The sequence below is a fragment of the Gekko japonicus genome, unplaced genomic scaffold (assembly GCF_001447785.1).
Source record: "Gekko japonicus isolate JY-2015 unplaced genomic scaffold, Gekko_japonicus_V1.1 scaffold737, whole genome shotgun sequence".
Classification (NCBI taxonomy): domain Eukaryota; kingdom Metazoa; phylum Chordata; class Lepidosauria; order Squamata; family Gekkonidae; genus Gekko; species Gekko japonicus.
This window is the reverse complement of record NW_015173695.1, coordinates 124,088-139,555: the sequence shown is the minus strand read 5'-3', so window position 1 is coordinate 139,555 and position 15,468 is coordinate 124,088. Positions and strand designations below refer to the sequence as shown.

Genomic DNA, 15,468 nt, shown 5'->3' with positions numbered 1-15,468 from the left:
TAACTTTTTTCTTTTCTTTAAACAAAAAAATTGTCCTTGTGCATAAGCAAAGCTGTTTCTCATAGCTTGCTTATGTGAATGAAAGCATACCCCAGGCATAGCAGAGGATTTCCAAACCATTCAGGCTAGCAGCATTGTGCTGTCTTGCGCCTCTTTATTATCATTCTCTCCCCCAGCACATATGGTCATCTTCCATTCATCTAACTGATTCCAGGGCCTTGGAATTCAGCATGACCCCTAAGGGCTATTCTAATGCAATCAGTAGGAATACTATATCCAGAGCCAGCCTGAAATCAAAGGGCTGGGCCAAAGCTCAGGATAAATTACAGCTGTTATAAAGAAATCACCTTTTCACCTTGGCCCTCATATTCTTTCAGTTTACAGTCATAACTCAACAAGCCCAGCAGCATTTGCCATTAATAAACCGGCTTGGATAAACAAGACTGACGGATTAACAAGTCACATGCAAAGAAACTTGAGAAAGTCGAGGTGCTGAAAACAAAAGAGGATTCATCTGAAAACCTTTCTTGAGAGGGATCTGCTTACCTGGCTATGCATATTGGGTTGGACTCTAAACATGCTTTTTTGCAGGCAAAGGATGCTTGCAACAGGGAAAATGGGGCCGTAGGTGGGTGATATTTGCTAATCCTCCTCTCCAAGTGCAGATCACTCTACTGCAGCCCCAGGCTGATCCATTAGGGTTGCCAACTCCAGGTTGGGAAATTCCTGGAGATTTGGGGGGTGGAGTCTGGGGAGGGCAGGGTTTTGGAGGGTGAAAGACCTCAGCAGGGTATAATGCCAGAGAGTGCACCCTCCAAAGCAGCCATTTTCTCCAGGGGAACTGAACTTTGTGTGGAGATCAATTGTAATTCCGGGAGATTTTCAGGAGTTACCTGGAGGTTGGCAACCCTACAGTCCTAGGGGCCCATTTACTCTCCCCATAGATACAATTAGTGGGGGCACAGCAGGCAATGCTGGAGGGGAGAAATGGTTTATACAATGGCTGCTTTGCTCACGCATATCAGGATCCTTGACATAGCAGGCTTATCTTTTGATGTTACCAACAGCGATATTTACATCCAGTTTGCTCATCAGAATCTGATGCTTTCTTCCAAACTTAAGTGGCTCATCAAAGGGATACTGAAATCAAAGAGAGGCTCTTTAAGCGGGACTCGTAGGGTTGCCAATGCCAGGTTCTGATATACCTGGAGATTTGAGGGTGGAGCCTTGGACAGTGGGGTTTAGGAAGGGGAGGGACCTCGGTCGGGTATAATACCATACAGCCCACATTACAAAGCAGCCATTTTCTCCAGGAGAAGTGGAATAAATCTTGTAAATAAATAAATAATGATCAAGTGATCTATGTAGGCTGAATATCAGTTGTCATTCCAGAAGATCTCCAGCCCCCACCTGGAGGCTGGAAACCCTAGGCTGGAGGAAGCTTTCAGACTTTGAGGAGCAGAAAAGGTGCACCTAAAATAATGCACCTAAAATAAGGAGACACCAATTTTACATACTTTGGCATTGAAGACTCCATTTTGAATTCAAGAGGGGTAAAGTGTGCATATAACTACTTACATTTAGTTCCTTCATTTATACCGTGCCTTTCTCTCCAATGGGGACAAGAAGAAGAAGAGGAGGAGGAGGAGAAGAAGATTGGATTTATGCCCCGCCTTTCACTACCTGAAGGAGTCTTAGTGCAGTTTACAATCTCCTTTCCCTTCCCCTCCCCACAACCAACACCCAGTGAGGTAGGTGGGGCTGAGAGAGCTCTTTCAAGAACTGCTCTTGAGAGAACAGCCTTGAAATAACTTGTAACTGACCCCAGCTCACACCAGCAGCTGCATACGGAGGAGTGGGAATCAAACCCGGTTCTCCCAGATTAGAGTCTGTGCTCCTAACCACTATACCGAACTGGCTCTCTTACTGAGCAGTTGACATCGCCCTCCTCTCTTCTATGTTATCCTATAACAAGGCTGTTTGTTGTTGTTGTTGTTCAGTCTGAATGGCCTCGTGGTTTTCCCAATTTTCTTCAGTTTAAGTCTGAATTTTGCAATGAGTAGCTCATGATCTGAACCACAGTCAGCTCCAGGTCTTGTTTTTACTGACTGGATAGAGCTTCTCCATCTTTGACTGCAAATTATATAGTCAATCTGATTTCGGTGTTGCCCATCTGGTGATGTCCATGTGTAGAGTCGTCTCTTAGGTTGTTGGAAAAGGGTGTTCGCTATGACCAGTGTGTTCTCTTGACAAAACTCTGTTAACCTTTGCCCTGCTTCATTTTGCTTTCCAAGGCCAAACTTGTCTGTTATTCCAGTTACCTTTTGACTTCCTACTTTAGCATTCCAGTCCCCTATGATGATGAGGACATCATTTTTTGGTGTTAGTCCTAGGAGGTGTTGTAGGTCTTCATAGAACCGGTCCACTTCAGCCTCTTCTGCATCAGTGGTTGGGGCATAGACTTGGATTACTGTGATGTTGAATGGTTTGCCTTGGAATCGGACAGAAATCATTCTGTCATTTTTGAGATTGTATCCCAGTACTGCCTTTTGCACTCTCTTGTTGACTATAAAGGCCACACCATTTTTTCTACGAGATTCCTGGCCACAGTAGTAGATATAATGGTCTTCTGAGTTAAATTCGCCCATTCCTGTCCACTTTAGTTCACTGATTCCTAGGATATCGATGTTCAGTTTTATTTATTTAATTCATTTATGTTCCATCTTTCTCCTCAGTGGGAACCTAAACGGCTTAAATCATTCTCATCTTCTCCATTTCCTCCTCACAACAACCCTATGAGGTAGGTTAGGCTGAGACAATGCGACTGGCCTAAGCTCACCCATCAAGCTTCCATGGCAGAGCAGGGATTTGAACTTGGGTCTCCTAGATCATGGTCTGACACTCTGTTTGATGGTCTGTGGCCAGATTTGTCACATCATGCTAATGCCTCAAACTACGTGTGTGACAAGCTATTCCCACTTGGACCCATTGATTTCTGGGAGATTGAAGGAGGAGTGTTTATTGATCAGAACTTGTATCCAACTGCCCTTTCTCCAAGCCTCTCAGAGTGGCATACGTGGATGTAGTCTCAGTTTCACCCTGTGAGATCACTTAGGTGACAAACTCTGGGAGATTCATGGTCACAGAGGAATTTGAATGCAGTCCTATTCAGTTTTGCATCTAATTCTATGATTCAGCATCCACAGATAGAAGGATTCTGAAACAGCCCAACCGTTTCTTCTCTACCACCCTTGGTGTGCTCACACACAGTCAACAGGGCAATTCAGGGAAGAGGAAATCTCTGAATGTTTCAGACCTTGAACTAAATGGGTAGTAGAGGAAGAAAAGAGCAGGAGTCCAGTAGCACCTTCAAGACTAACAAAATTTGCGGCAGGGTGTGAGCCAGTGACTCACGAAAGCTCATCCCCTGCCACAATTTTTGTTAGTCTTTCAAGTGCTACTGGACTCTTGCTCTTTTCTACTGCTACAGACAGACTAACATCGCTACCCATCTTGATCTGTCTCCATGGGTAGTGTGGGCAAGGGGTCAAGAGCTGGATGGGAACATGAGGACACTTCATCCTACAGAGATCCGTTCCCCTGGAGAAAACTGCAGCTCCAGAAGACTACATGGCATCACATCCCTGCTGAGGCTTCTCCCCTTTCCAAACTCCAGCCTCCCCGGGATCCTCTTCCAATTCTCCAGGAGTTTCCCAAGCTGGAGTTGGCAAGGCAACCTCGTAAGGGTTACCAGTCTCCAAGTGGGGCCCAGAGTTCTTTCGGAATTCCAGACTACATAAACCAATTCTCCTAGAGGACAGGCCATATGGCATCAAATCCCTGCTTAGCTTTTTCTCCCCCCAAACTCCACCCTTCCCAGGCACTGCCACCCCAAATTTCCAGGATTTTTTCCAAGCTGGAGTTGGCAACTCCACAGTATATCCACATTCTGCTTCAAAGCTGAGCCATTAAATTTGCCTAAATGCAGGATTAGTTATTAGAGTCTAGCAGTAAGGTCTGGGAGAGCCAGGTTCGAATCTCCACTTGTGCCATGGAAGCTCTCTGGGTGGTTCTGGGCTAGTCATTCTCTCTCAGCCTAACCTACCTCACAGGGTTGTTGTGAGAGTAAAACTGAGGAGGAGAGAACGATATTGAAAGAGAATGATACTGGGGAGAAAAATGGGGTATAAATATGTAAGTAAAATAAATAAGGAGGCCCCGTGTATGAAAATTGGCCCTGCTTTGACAAAGATGTATTTCTCACTCCCTCTCTCTTTTTTTGGCATTGAAGTGCAAATCACAGCACTGCCCATTTTGCATACAGCAAAGTTGTACAATTTCAATGTATGTCTTTTCTAAAAGATCTAAATATCTCTTTTTTAAAATGCTCAATTTCAAAAAATGGAGAAGGAGAAATCAGTGAATTAGTTTATCTGTCTTAAGAATCTGCATTTCAAAGGCAAATGTAAATGTCTAACTTCATGCAGATATATGTATGCCCATGCGTCACCTGAAGCATTGCCAGATTGCGCTGTAGCTGTAGAACCTGGGGATTGTGCTCCGAGCAAATAACCTCCTGATCCTTGAATCCCTGGTTGCAATTTGAGTTGTGACTCATTCCATTTTGAGGATCAGCCCTAGAATATATGAAATAATAAAGGAAGTCCCTCGGGTTGCCAACCTCCCGGTGACACCAGGGGATCTCCCGCTATCACAGTTGATCTCCAGACAACCAAGATCAGTTCCCCTGGAGAAAATGGCTCCTTTGGAGGGTGGATTCTATGGCATTATACCCAGCTGAGGTCCCTCCGTGTCCCAAACCCCACACTTCACAGGCTCCACCCCCTCCAGGTATTTCCCAACCCAGAGCTGGCAACCCTACTCTGAATAGTCCTCATTGTCAAGTAGCTCTGGGCTCCTCTTCTCCTCTGGGAACAGGAGGTGGGGCTCTTGGCTTAGAGGGTGCGGTTTCCAGTTGGACCTGATCTCTGAACCGATTCGCCCACCAGTTCTGCCCTTCACATAGAGCCAGGTTCGAATCTCCACTCGTGCCATGGAAGCTCTCTGGGTGATTCTGGGCTAGTCATTCTCACTCAGCCTAACCTACCTCACAGGGTTGTTGTGAGAGTAAAACTGAGGAGGAGAGAACGATATTGAAAGAAAATGATACTGGGGAGAAGAATGGGGTATAAATATGTAAGTGAAATAAATAAGGAGGCCCCGTGTATGAAAATTAGCCCTGCTTTGACAACAATGTATTTCTCCCTCCCTCTCTCTTTTTTTGGCATTGAAGTGCAAATCACAGCACTGCCCATTTTGCATACAGTGAAGTTGTACAATTTCAATGTATGTATTTTCTAAAAGATCTAAATATCTTTTTTTTAAAAAATGCTCAATTTCAAAAAATGGAGTAGGAGAAATCAGTGAATGAGTTTATCTGTCTTAAGAATATGCATTTCAAAGGCAAATGTAAATGTCTAACTTCATGCAGATATATGTATGCCCATGCGTCACCTGAAGCATTGCCAGATTGCGCTGTAGCTGTAGAACCTGGGGATTGTGCTCCGAGCAAATAACCTCCTGATCCTTGAATCCCTGGTTGCAATTTGAGTTGTGACTCATTCCATTTTGAGGATTGGTCCTAGAATATATGAAACAATAAAGGAAGTCCCTCGGGTTGCCAACCTCCCGGTGACACCAGGGGATCTCCCACTATCACAGTTGATCTCCAGACAACCAAGATCATTTCCCCTGGAGAAAATGGCTCCTTTGGAGGGTGGATTCTAAGGCATTATACTCAGCTGAGGTCCCTCCGCTTCCCAAACCCCACCCTTTACAGGCTCCACCCCCTCCAGGTATTTCCCAACCCAGAGCTGGCAACCCTACTCTGAATAGTCCTCATTGTCAAGTAGCTCTGGGCTCCTCTTCTCCTCTGGGAACAGGAGGCAGGGCTCTTGGCTTAGAGGGTGCGGTTTCCAGTTGGACCTGATCTCTGAACCGATTCGCCCACCAGTTCTGCCCTTCACATCTCCCTCACACTCAACCAACTAAAAAGAGTGTTTAAAGCTCCAGGCTATGTGTGTGTGTATTAGAGAGAGAGAGAGAGAGCAAGAGAACACTGATTAACAGAGGCACCTGGGGTGAGCCCTTTGTCCAAAGGATGGAGCAGCTCTCAGGAGTGTTTGGGCACATGCTCGGCTCTGTCGGTTCCAGCCAATGTAGAAAACATCCAATGATGATGCCCAGGAATTCCAAAAGGTTTACCTAGATCTCTCAAAATGAGGAGACTTTCCCAAGACAATCTATATACTAATACTGAAGTCGCCCCCTGGCGTGCGGATACCTAAATCCGCGCATCGGGGGCACCTGAAGGGGAGGGAGATTTTTGTGCACACTTGGGGCAGTCCCCAGGTGTGCACAAAAATCTGAAACTCTGAAAAAAATATCGGGGGGATACTTAAATCCCCCCAAAAGTAACAGAGCGTCCCCTGCACATGCACAGAGAACTCTCTGCAGACTGCCTCGCCGCTGCTGCTGGAAGACAGGAGGGCCTGGCGGGATCTGGTCCATGGGGTTGCGAAGAGTCGGAGTCGACTGTGCGACTGAACAACAACAAAATTGTTTGAGTTATATGGAAGCAGGATTAATTACTTCAACAAATACGTTTTTTAAAAAATATTTTAACATATACATATAAAAAAAGGATATCCTGTCTGTACCACACACAATACCACACGTTAATAATAATAATTATTACCCTCTTCCTCAGTATAATAATTCTTGCTAATTATCTTTCTACCTTCCCCCAGCGCCTAGCTGGAAGACGGCTGAGCCAGAAGCCAGAGCGATTGGCATCCTAGCCAGCAAACCAGGTCACGGTCCGGACAGATGTCCCCACAGCTCGTTCTTGGCTGCCCGAGAACTGGTGCCAGCCTGGTCCCCATCCAGCATGTTGTCACTCGATGCCGGGAACACGATGCTGGCTGCCCTTTCCCTGCACATTTGTTTGTGAGTGAGGAACCAGATGAGAACACCGCTAATTCCTCCTCTGGTTGAGCACACAAGTTATGGCAGTCTTGCCCTAAGGGGAACACCCACCTGGATTAGCCTGCAGGCGTTTCTGCCAGTTTCCATTTGGGCATTTCTCTTGGGCACAAGTCAGAGGGCCGGGGAAGGTGCCCCGGAAAAGATTGCCCGGCTTGGTTTTTTTTGTTTTTTTTAAAGTACCCGTTAGGTAAAGGTAAAGGTTCCCTTGCTCGAAAGCCAGTCGAGTCCGACTCTAGGGTTGCGGTGCTCATCTCCGTTTCCAAGCCGAATAGCCAGCGCTGTCCGAAGGCGTTTCCGTGGTCATGTGGTTGGCATGACTAAACACCAAGGCGCACGGAACGCTGTTACCTTCCCACCGAAGTGGTCCCTATTTATCTACTTGCAATTTCTTGCTTTCGAACTGCTAGGTTGGCAGGAGCTGGAACTAGAGACGGGAGCTCACCCCATCATGCGGCACCCGGGTCTCGAACTGCTGAACTACTGACCTTCCACAGCCTGCAGTTCAGCGTCTTAACCCCTTGGTTAACCCGTTAGGTACACTTTTATTATTTTTCATATTATACAAAAACAAACATACATACGACACATCACAAACATCCACTTACAAACATAAAACATACAATGAGATCAGTATATTTTCTTGCAATTCTATTACCATATTTAAAAATTTCTATGGATTTGCTTAAGTTTCTGTATACTCTTATCTTTTTACCATAGTTTCTATTTAACTAAAAGAGATTAATAATACCAAAAATGTCATTACTTTAAACTATGCATTTATGTTGTACCAGTCGTAAAGGAGCTACCCTTTCAGTTGCAAAAACATTACAGCTGCTCTTCCTTGAGCGTTGGCAAACCGCAGGGTGGCGTTTGGAACTGGCAAGAGAAGCTTGCTTTTAGGAGTCGGGATTCTGAAAGCAGAAACTGGGAAGATATGGATGCTAGGGAGCTGGAACGAATCTGTTTGGGCCTCATCCTTGGAGATCAGTTTTGAGGAATAGAAAGCAAACCGCCCCAACCCCAAAAACGCACACACATTTTTGGAAACCTGCAAACCTATAAGGAGGTTAAATCCAGTCTCCCCCCTGTTCTAACAGAATTTGTATGGAAAAAGATTCAAACCTGCAAGCTCAATGCTGGGTAGAATAAGGGACACTTAATAAGGGGGGGAGGCAGATACTGTTTGGGGCTCACCTTCCCCCCCATCTCCAGAACACAGCCCACACCCACAAGGGAAAGAAGCAGCGAGCTAAACAATCCAGGTGGGGTTGCCACTCTCCAGGTGGGGCCTGGAGAGCACTTGGAATCACCCCTGATTTCCACTCAACAGATATCAACTCCCTTGGAGAAAATTGCTTCTTTGGAAGGTAAACTCTCCAGCCTTACAGCCCTCCCCAGCCTCCACCCCCAAATCTCCAGAGATTTCTCAACCCTGGAGGTGGAAACCCCAGATCCAGGTCTGGTCAGCATTTTTTTTTTTTGAGGGGGGGGGGGAGAAACACGCAGATCTGCCATCAGAAGGAGCTTGTACCTAAATAAGCCTCCGTCTTAAAGGTCCCACTGGAGCGATTTCCCACAAGCTGCTGCTTTGCACTCCCTCTTCCCTTAGCCCAGATCGTGTCAATTTCACACCATGTGCTGGCTGGGCTGTCCATTTTGCTTCCTGGCTCTGCTGGGGGTGGGGGTGGGGAGGGCTTTCCAGGGCCCCGTGAGACTGGGACTCTTTGCATTCCCCTGTTGGATTTTTTTAGAGGCTTGAGTTTTAAAAGGATTCCCCCCCCCCTGTTCTCTCTGCCAAGCTGCTGGGTCCTAAAGAGAGTCAGCTCATCGCAAACACAGAGATGCCGGCTCTTATTGGTAAGGCGATTGATGGGGGTGAGCCAAGAGCTTCTTCCAGACCTTCCCTTCTCCCCACATCCACCGCAGACAGCAGCTCAAAGAGACCTTTGGAAAGAACCTGGGAGTGCCCCGCTGCTCCAGGCGAGGAAGACACAGTTGGCAGCATAATAGCGGCCATTCAGCTAGGGGTTCAACAGGCCAAGTTCTGCCCACGGAAGGGCAGCCCATCTCCGGAGAGAGGAAAAAGACTTCTCTGCTGGAGATCGCCCCCCCCCCAGGAAAGGCGAGCGGAGGTGCCAAAGCGGAGCTAAAACGGGGGCGGGAGGGGGGCTTGCCGCCCGATCCCTTCCCACTCGTCCAGAGGCGTTTCATATTTAATCTAAACCTTGTACAAGTTCAGTCCCACTGAACTAGGTGGGACTCGGTCACCCGGAATTTGCCCTTAAACTTTTATAGCCCCCCTCCCCCAGGAGTCAAGCCGATCGGAAACCGAGACGAATCCTGTAGGAACCCCCCACCCACTCCCCCTCAAGAGAGACTGAAAAGGCACAGGGAGCCCCCCCCAACACCACACAACCCGGCAGCCTGGACCCAGGAGCTGGCGCTTTGGCGGCAGGGCTGCAGCAGAGTCTCCACTGGTCTTTCCAGGGCCATCAATCCCCCTGGCCCCCGTATTAGGCGGCCCTGCCGAGGTCCCCGCAGGAGCACAGAAAGGATGCTCCGAGCCGCCCGCCTCTGTGACCATCGGGCTGCCTGGGCTCCCCCCCCACCTGGATCCGTGCCTCAGGCAGGCCGGTCTCAGCCGCCAGCTGCTCCCGCGCCGAGATGCATGTCGGGATAGGAGTCACGGAAGGCCTCCTCCAGCCGCGCCAGCTGAGCAGGGGAGAACTGCGTCCTCTTGCGGCGTCCCGCAAGGCATGGCCGGCGATTGGGGGCGCGGCTTGGCCCAAGGTCGGCATCAGACCTGCGGCACCTCACGAGTCCCCTGGCGGAGGGCCGCCGGCCGAGTCTGGGAGAGAAAGGGCGGGTTAGCCCAGGGAGTGAAGGGGCTGGAGGGAGGGAGGGGCCCCGCAAAAACGGTGGGGGGGCCAGGCCCCATGGGCCCCACGTTAGCTACGGGCCTGTATTTAGTACATTTTTATCCTGAAGGAAGTTGGCATGGTCTAGCCTGATCTCATCTGTTCTCGGAAGTTAAGCAGGGTAGGTACTTGGATGGGAGATCACCAAAGAAGGTTCTGCAGAGGGAGACAATGGCAAACCACCTCTGCTTCTCACCTGAAGGCCCCTTGTTGGCGTCACTATGGTTCGGTAGTGACTTGACAGTACTTACCTACCTACATGTTTATCCCACCTTCCCCCAAGGAACTTGCGGCAGTGCACTTCATTCTCCCCTTCTCCATTTTATTCTCACAGCCACCCAGTAAAGTAGTGAGGGTGAGAGTGAGTGACTGGCCCAAGGCCACCCGGCAAGCTTCCATGGTTGAGCAGAGATTTGAACCTGGGTTTTCCAAATCCTACTCCAACACCATAAGTAACACTACTCCACACTAGCTCCAGAAGTCCAGAGCATGTATTAACCATTTCCATAGGTTTCCTAGTTTTCCACAAGACAAACAGCCTAGGGAAGGGACAGTGGCTCTGTTATAGAACACATGTGTTTCATGCAGAAGATCTCCATTTATTGCATACCAAACATCTCAGCTTGACAGTGTGAGGGAGGAGGAGAAAGAAATGATACACCACGTCCCTGAATTTGTCATGATTTGGGCCCTATTTTTGGTGCCTACATATGAGATGGAATCCTTTCCAAAAATTGGCTTTGATTCTGGGTGGTAAACTTGCTTCATAAGACCATTGCATGCAGTAACATGACTGCAGCATAATTTATTACACCTGTTCCCCTCCTCCAAGTGGTGATATTAATTGCAGGCAGACAATGCAGATGTTTGTGGATGGTTTTTCATAACTGTCAAATGAATTAAAAAGATACAAAAGGGGTCACGAAATCCTTGATAGTTTCATTAATTTGGATGGTCTAATTGTTTGTTTGTTTTTTAAAGATGTGTGGAGGCAGCCAAGGATGTGGAAGGACCAGAGCAATTTACCAGCTGAGTTCTTAGATAATTTTTTTTTCTGTGTTGTAATAGAGTAATCCATGCTTTCTGGCACTGTTTCTTCTTTCTGCTGTTTGGCTTAGAGAAACAAAATGGCTCTCTCTGGCCCTTTCCACACTACACCTTTAATCCTGGTTCAACGCTGTCTCCTACTAGTCATTCTGCACTACACTCGAATTCACCACTCTTTTTATCCTGGTTAGTTGGTTTTTTTGGTCAATTCTGCATTACATTGTGGCCATCCCAGGTTTGGACCACCGTTGCCACAGGATATATGGATTCTGTTTTGCCACAGGCTTTCCCTCAATCTGGGGTGGCCCCAGTGCAGATTGAGTGTAGAATTTTTTACTCGGTTTTGATCCTCCTCACCCTTTTCCTGCCATAACTGGGACAAACCCCCTGTTTGCAATGCAGAATTTATAACCTGGGGAAGGCAAGGAAATTGGAGCAGGACAAAATTAGCACAGAAAACATCAGATAAACAGAGATAACTGAAAAGTAAATGGCCGCAAGTTGAACACAGAGAAAAATTGGGGTGAGGTCCAAGTCTGTCATGCAAGCACATGGATACTTACTTTGTTTCTCCTTTCTTTCTTCTTTTTAAGTTACTCGGTACTCTTAGCTACACCAGTGAAGTCTTCAGAACCACCTAGATCCATTCTTGTAGATCCCATGGATACTTTGGGAATTTTGAGAATGGTGGTTGGGGGCAATGAGAAACAAAATGGCTGCCATGGTGTGCAGGGGCCAGTCACAAAGTGTTGGGAATTTGAAAGTCAAGCATCCTCTGATGATGAAGGCAGCTATTTCTGAATGGGCCCTCCCTGCAGACAAAAAGGTGATTCTTCCAGGATTCTTCAGAAGCACGTGATGTGGAAGAAGGTCAATATGTTCTAGGGAAGAATAGTGGGCACCAAAATGGACATTAACAGGCACCATGGCACGCCATGGGTACCATACACGGGAAACACACTGGAAACTGCCATATACTGAATCAGACCATCAACCCATCAAGGCCACAATTGTATACTCAGGCTGGCAGCAGCTCCTCGGGGTCTCAAGGAGATGTCTTTCACATCATCTGCTGCCTGGTCCTTTTAACTGGGATTGAACCTGGGACCTTCTGCATGCCAAGCAGAGGGTCTTCCCATATTAGGAATCACTGACCTAGACTTTGTTGTTGTTGTTGTTCAGTCGCACAGTCGAGTCCGACTCTTCGCGACCCCATGGACAATCTCCCGCCAGGCTCTCCTGTCTTCCGCCGTCCTCCGAAGTTGGCTCAATTTCATGTTCGTTGCATCGCTGACACTGTCTAACCATCTCATCCTTTGCCGTCCCCGTCTTCTTTGACCTTCAATCTTTCCCAGCATCAGGGTCTTTTCCAGTGAGTGCTCCCTTCTCATTTGCTGGCCAAAGTATTTGAGCTTCAGTTTCATTATCTGGCCTTCCAGGGAACAGTCAGGGTTGATTTCTTTGAGGATTGACTGATTTGTTCTTCTTGCAGTCCAAGGGACTCTCAAGAGTCTCCTCCAGCACCATAGTTCAAAAGAATCTATTCTTCGGCGCTCGGCCTTCCTTATAGTCCAACTCTCACAGCCATACATGACTACTGGGAATACCATTGCTTTGACCATGCGGACTTTTGTTGGCAGGGTGATGTCTCTACTTTTTATCATGCTGTTTAGGTTCGCCATCGCTTTCCTCCCAAGGAGCAGGCGTCTTTTAATTTCATGGCTGCAGTCACAGTCTGCGGTGATCTGGGATCCCAGGAACGTGAAGTCTGTCACTACTTCCACGACTTCCCCTTCTATTTGCCAAGGAGTGATGGGGCCGGATGCCATGATCTTAGTTTTTTTGATGTTGAGCTTCAAGCCCACTTTTGCGCTCTCCTCTTTTACCCTGAGCAAGAGGCTCTTTAGGTCCTCTTCACTTTCTGCCATTAGAGTGGTATCGTCTGCATATCTGAGGTTGTTGATCTTTTCCCCAGCAATCTTAATTCCCGCTTGTGATTCATCCAGGCCAGGAATCCAACTCTAGGGATGCGGTGCTCATCTCTGTCTCCAAGCCGAAGAGCCAGCGCTGTCCGAAGACGTTTCCATGGTCATGTGGCCGGCATGACACCAAGGCGCAGAGGTTGCAGGGTACTAAAATCCCTTCTCCTTTCCCCATGTGGCCCCCACTGCATACTGAGGCCGCATGAACCTACCAATTTTATTTTTCCGACAGGCAGAAATCAGTCTCTGTTTTGCCCTTCAATGTCAGGCTGTGGGCATCTAGGTTTGCTTTATTTATTTTATTTGTATTAGGTTTATATCCCGCCCTCCCCACATTGTAGGCTCAGGGCAGGTTCCAACACATACAGCTCTGCAGTTAATACAGGCTTACAATGAAAACATCTTGCAACAGTCCATTAAAATCAACAAAATCGCCAGCACATTGAAACATCAGCGTGCCTCAACAGATAATATTGTGGTTCCAGTCGGCTTCTCGGATCTGCAGTGACTGGAGGAGAGGCCAGAATAAAGTGGATGCCTGCTGCATCACCTAAAGGCCCGGCGAAAGAGCTCCATCTTGCACGCCCTGTGGAAATGTAACAGGTCCTGCAAGGTCGTGATCTCATAAATTAGCTCAGTCCACCAGGCAGGGGCCAGGGCCAAAAAGTGCGCTGAACCAGGTTTGATTCCCCACTCCTCCACTTGCACCTGCTGGATGACCTTGGGCAAGCCATAGTTCTGGCACAGCTGTTCTTGAAAAAGAGCCGTTTCTGTCAGAGCTCTCTCAGCCCCACCTGTCTCTCAGGGTGTCTGTTGTGGCCCTGGCCCTAGTCGAGGCAAATCAGACATCCTTAAGGCCAGGGACTACCAGGGGGTGCAGGTTCGTAGAGCACAATGTTCAACGGGGCTCATATGGGGAGAGGGGATATGCAGGCCCCCGGCCGTGTAGGTCTTTAAAGGTAAGCACCAACACCTTGAAACGGATCCGGGTTGCCGTTGTGAAGCATGACGTGGACATGGAAGTGTAGACACTGATAAATTTAAAAACCTGGCATCTGCCTAGGATCCACTAGAAGCTCAGCAGCATACTTGAGTCTGAACATTTACTGAGATCAGCGTCCTATCTGAATGTATTCTCTTTCATGACTTGTTGAAAAGCCCTTTACGAACAAGAGAACTTTCGTACTACTCTAACATTTCCTGAGGAAGATCCAGTTTTGAAACGTTGTTATATAATCCGGAGACGACGTTGATGATGTACCTTTGCACTAGGATTTTCTCATGATTTGTAGGCACTGATTTATTGTGTTGTAGTGCTTCGGACTGTGATACATAGTCTTTTATTTGCAAGTCTTGTTGACTGCTTGATTTGTGGGTCAGACACTCACGACCAGTGTTCCCTCTAAGCTGAGTTAGTGTGAGCTAGCTCACAGTTTTTTACCCTCCAGCTCACACACTTTTGTCTTAGCTCAGGAAGGATGGCTCCAGAGCAAACTAATTTATGCAGTAGCCAAATAGCTTGATCACAAATTTTTTAATGCCAGTAGCTCATAAAGCAGGATTTTTGCTCACAAGGCTCCACAGCTTAGAGGGAGCGTTGCTCACGACTGTTTTTTTTACACTTGTTTTCTATCCAATGAAATCGGACTTTTGACGAGGCACCAGTATGGTTCTAGAAAACAACAACAACAAAAGAGTCCCCTGGTTTTGAACCGTTGCCTTCCACAAAAGCTGTCCGGGCACGTTACCGCCTGGTGTGGCTTATTGATGGGATGCGTGGGGGCGGCGGCGCTAGACCGTATGCTAGTTCAGAAGACCATATTTGAACTTGGGCCAATCCAAACGTCTCTTCTTTTCCTCTCCAGGCTGACTGGGAATGAACCTCTGACCATCCTCCCTCTGACCTCAGAAATGGAGGAAGCTGCCGTCAAAGCCCATTACAAAGTCTGTGACCGCCTGAAGCTGGAGAAGAAGCAGAGGAGGATGTGCAGGAGAGACCCGGGGGTGGCGGAGACCCTCATGGAGGCCATCAGCATGAGTGCCCTGGAGTGCCAGTACCAGTTCCGCTTTGAGAGGTGGAACTGCACCCTTGAAGGTCGCTATCGAGCCAGCCTGCTCAAGAGAGGTGAGCTGGGAGGGGGGACCCAAATGGTGGGGGGAGGGGGAAAGCTTGGCATTGCCTCTGGAACTGGCCTGTAGCTACAGTGGGGCGATTGGGGGCTCCGCCCCCTTCCTTAAAGGGCCAGCCCCACAAGATTTCCTTCTGAAAACGGTAAGGGATTTCATTGCTTTAGGTAGGGGGAAGGGTGGGGGTGTTTTTGCATTTCATGTATGTCTGAGGTGGCTGTTGTGGGGGGTGTTTTGTGCCCAGTGGTTAAGATGCTGAACTGCAGACCGGAAGATCAGTAGGTCAGCAGTTTGAGACCCGAGTGCCGCATGATGGAGTGAGCTCCCGTCTCTGGCCCCAGCTCCTG

General features: G+C 48.0%; 1 protein-coding gene across 1 annotated transcript in view; it reads left to right on the top strand.

Moving 5' to 3' along the window:
* Positions 1-11,937: 11,937 nt before the first annotated feature.
* The window catches only part of WNT9A (wingless-type MMTV integration site family member 9A), a 21,325-nt gene continuing 17,794 nt past the window's right edge, over positions 11,938-15,468 (top strand). The window contains exons 1-2 of the mRNA XM_015423185.1: positions 11,938-11,951; positions 14,860-15,119. Coding sequence (XP_015278671.1) covers positions 11,938-11,951; positions 14,860-15,119 — 274 coding nt within the window. The remainder of the gene's footprint in view (positions 11,952-14,859; positions 15,120-15,468) is intronic.